Below are 1,940 nucleotides of genomic sequence, written 5' to 3'. Positions count from 1 at the left end.
CTCTGAACACTGGCCTCAACTCTGGCCTTCTCACCTGGTAAAAGGAGAGGTGGGGCATATCCAGAAAGCCACACTTCTGTGCAAATCGCCACCTCTCCTTTTCTGGTTTAGGTTCTTGTCATTTGTTACTGTCTCTAGCACATTGTAAAAGACCTTCCTGTCACACTTGTGAGCAGGCCCTGTGGTGGCACAGCCTGACAAAGCTTAGCTCTAAAAACCTCTAAGGATAATAACAGCAATGGTTGGAACAGAAATGATATCAGTTATCAAACTGAGTACCCGAGAGATTATGTGCTCGAATCACTCATGCTTCTAAATGAGGAAAAACTCTTAGCCTTAAATTATTATTAAGAATAATAATCAGGGCAGGGATGAGGCTATAATTCAGTGCTGGAGTACCTGCCTGACATGTCCATGGTTCTTAGTTCAATCCCTAGGACCACAAATAAAGCCTAAAAATTTCAAGAATAATCAAAAGAGAACAAGTATTGTTAATTTACTTTTCTATAAAAGTAATATTGTTGTATTTTATAATAAGAAAGAGAAAACAGGGATATGTTTTGTTGAGGTGCAGTATGGTGGTGGGGAAGGGATGCCTCTACAGGCCCATGCTATGGCATCCCTTCCCTCTCAGGAACCAGGCACATGATTGTATAGTATAGAAAGAATAGAATTTATTTAGGATATGGGGAGGGGAGTTGAGGGAGTAGTTGAGATAGAGAAAGACAGAGAGAGAGAGAGAGAGAGAGAGAGAGAGAGAGAGAGAGAGAGAGAGAGAGAGAGAGAGAAAGAGAGAGAGAGAGAAAGAGAGAGAGAGAGGAAAAGAGAGAAAAGAGCATTAGAGGCCAGGCACTAAGCACATGGAGAGTAAAGTTGGAAGGGAATGGGTAGAGGAGGGAGAAGAGGATAAGAGAGCAGGAGCAAGAGGAGAAGAGAAGAGAGCAAGAAAGAGAGGAGGAAGAAAGTAGTTCCTTTTTTAGTGAGTTGGGCACATCTGGCTGTTGCCAAGAAACTGTAGGATGGCACCTCTATTAGATGCCACCAATTATAGTATTTAATATCTGTGAAAGACTCACCCCATTGTAATACAGAATGACATCATCAGGCTCTTAGTCTCTTCTTCCTTCATCAACAGCCTGGTACTAACATAATGCGTTCATCTTGATATTTCCTCTGCAGACTACAATGATGAGGAGGCCTCCAGGCTTTTCACCTTTCCGGTCAGTAAGCGTACAAGAATTCAAAGTAGGAACAACTGTAAGTCCACCCTCCATTGCCAGGGAGCAAGAAGAGAGGGATCCAGAAAGTGAACAAGGACCCACACGTGGGCATGGCTGGTTGCATGAAAAGCAAACAAAAGCTAAGAATCACCGTCGTCATAAGCATGGGCATGGCCACGGGCACCAGAAACCACATGGCCTTGGTCATGGACATCAACTTAAACTCGATTATCTTAAACACCAAAGGGAAGATAGCTACCATCATACACATACAGTGGGACATGGTCATGGTCATGGTCATGGTCATGGTCTTGGTCTTGGTCTTGGTCATGGTCATGATCATGGTCAACATACAAATAAAAACAAAAACAATGTAGAGCACACTGACCAGAGAACACAATCTTTGGCAAGCTCTTCTGAAGACAGTACTATATCTACACAGATAGAGAGGAAGACAGAAGGGCCCACTTTGAACCCTGCCCTGGCCCAGCCAACTGTTACCTCTTCTGGTTTTCAGGACTCATATTTCATTGAAGGTGTGGTAGCTACCACACCACCATATGACACTGAGATCCACGATGATTTGATCCCTGATATCCACGTACAACCAGATAGCCTTTCATTTAAGCTGATATCTGATTTTCCAGAAGCGACTTCCCACAAATGTCCTGGGCGCCCATGGAGGCCTGCTAGTTGGAAGGATCCAAACACAGATACAAC

General features: G+C 43.7%; 1 protein-coding gene across 1 annotated transcript in view; it reads left to right on the top strand.

Moving 5' to 3' along the window:
- Kng1 (kininogen 1) overlaps positions 1-1,935 on the top strand; it is a gene marked incomplete at its 3' end in the record, with an annotated part of 23,314 nt that extends 21,379 nt beyond the window's left edge. Inside the window, exons 7-8 of the mRNA XM_031364595.1 lie at positions 1,180-1,257; positions 1,738-1,935. Of these exons, the coding sequence (XP_031220455.1) occupies positions 1,180-1,257; positions 1,738-1,935 (276 nt within the window). The remainder of the gene's footprint in view (positions 1-1,179; positions 1,258-1,737) is intronic.
- Positions 1,936-1,940: the final 5 nt, after the last annotated feature.

This window comes from Mastomys coucha, unplaced genomic scaffold (assembly GCF_008632895.1).
Source record: "Mastomys coucha isolate ucsf_1 unplaced genomic scaffold, UCSF_Mcou_1 pScaffold12, whole genome shotgun sequence".
NCBI classification, from domain to species: domain Eukaryota; kingdom Metazoa; phylum Chordata; class Mammalia; order Rodentia; family Muridae; genus Mastomys; species Mastomys coucha.
The sequence above is the reverse complement of the archived record's forward strand: the minus strand, read 5'-3'. Positions and strand labels throughout refer to the sequence as shown.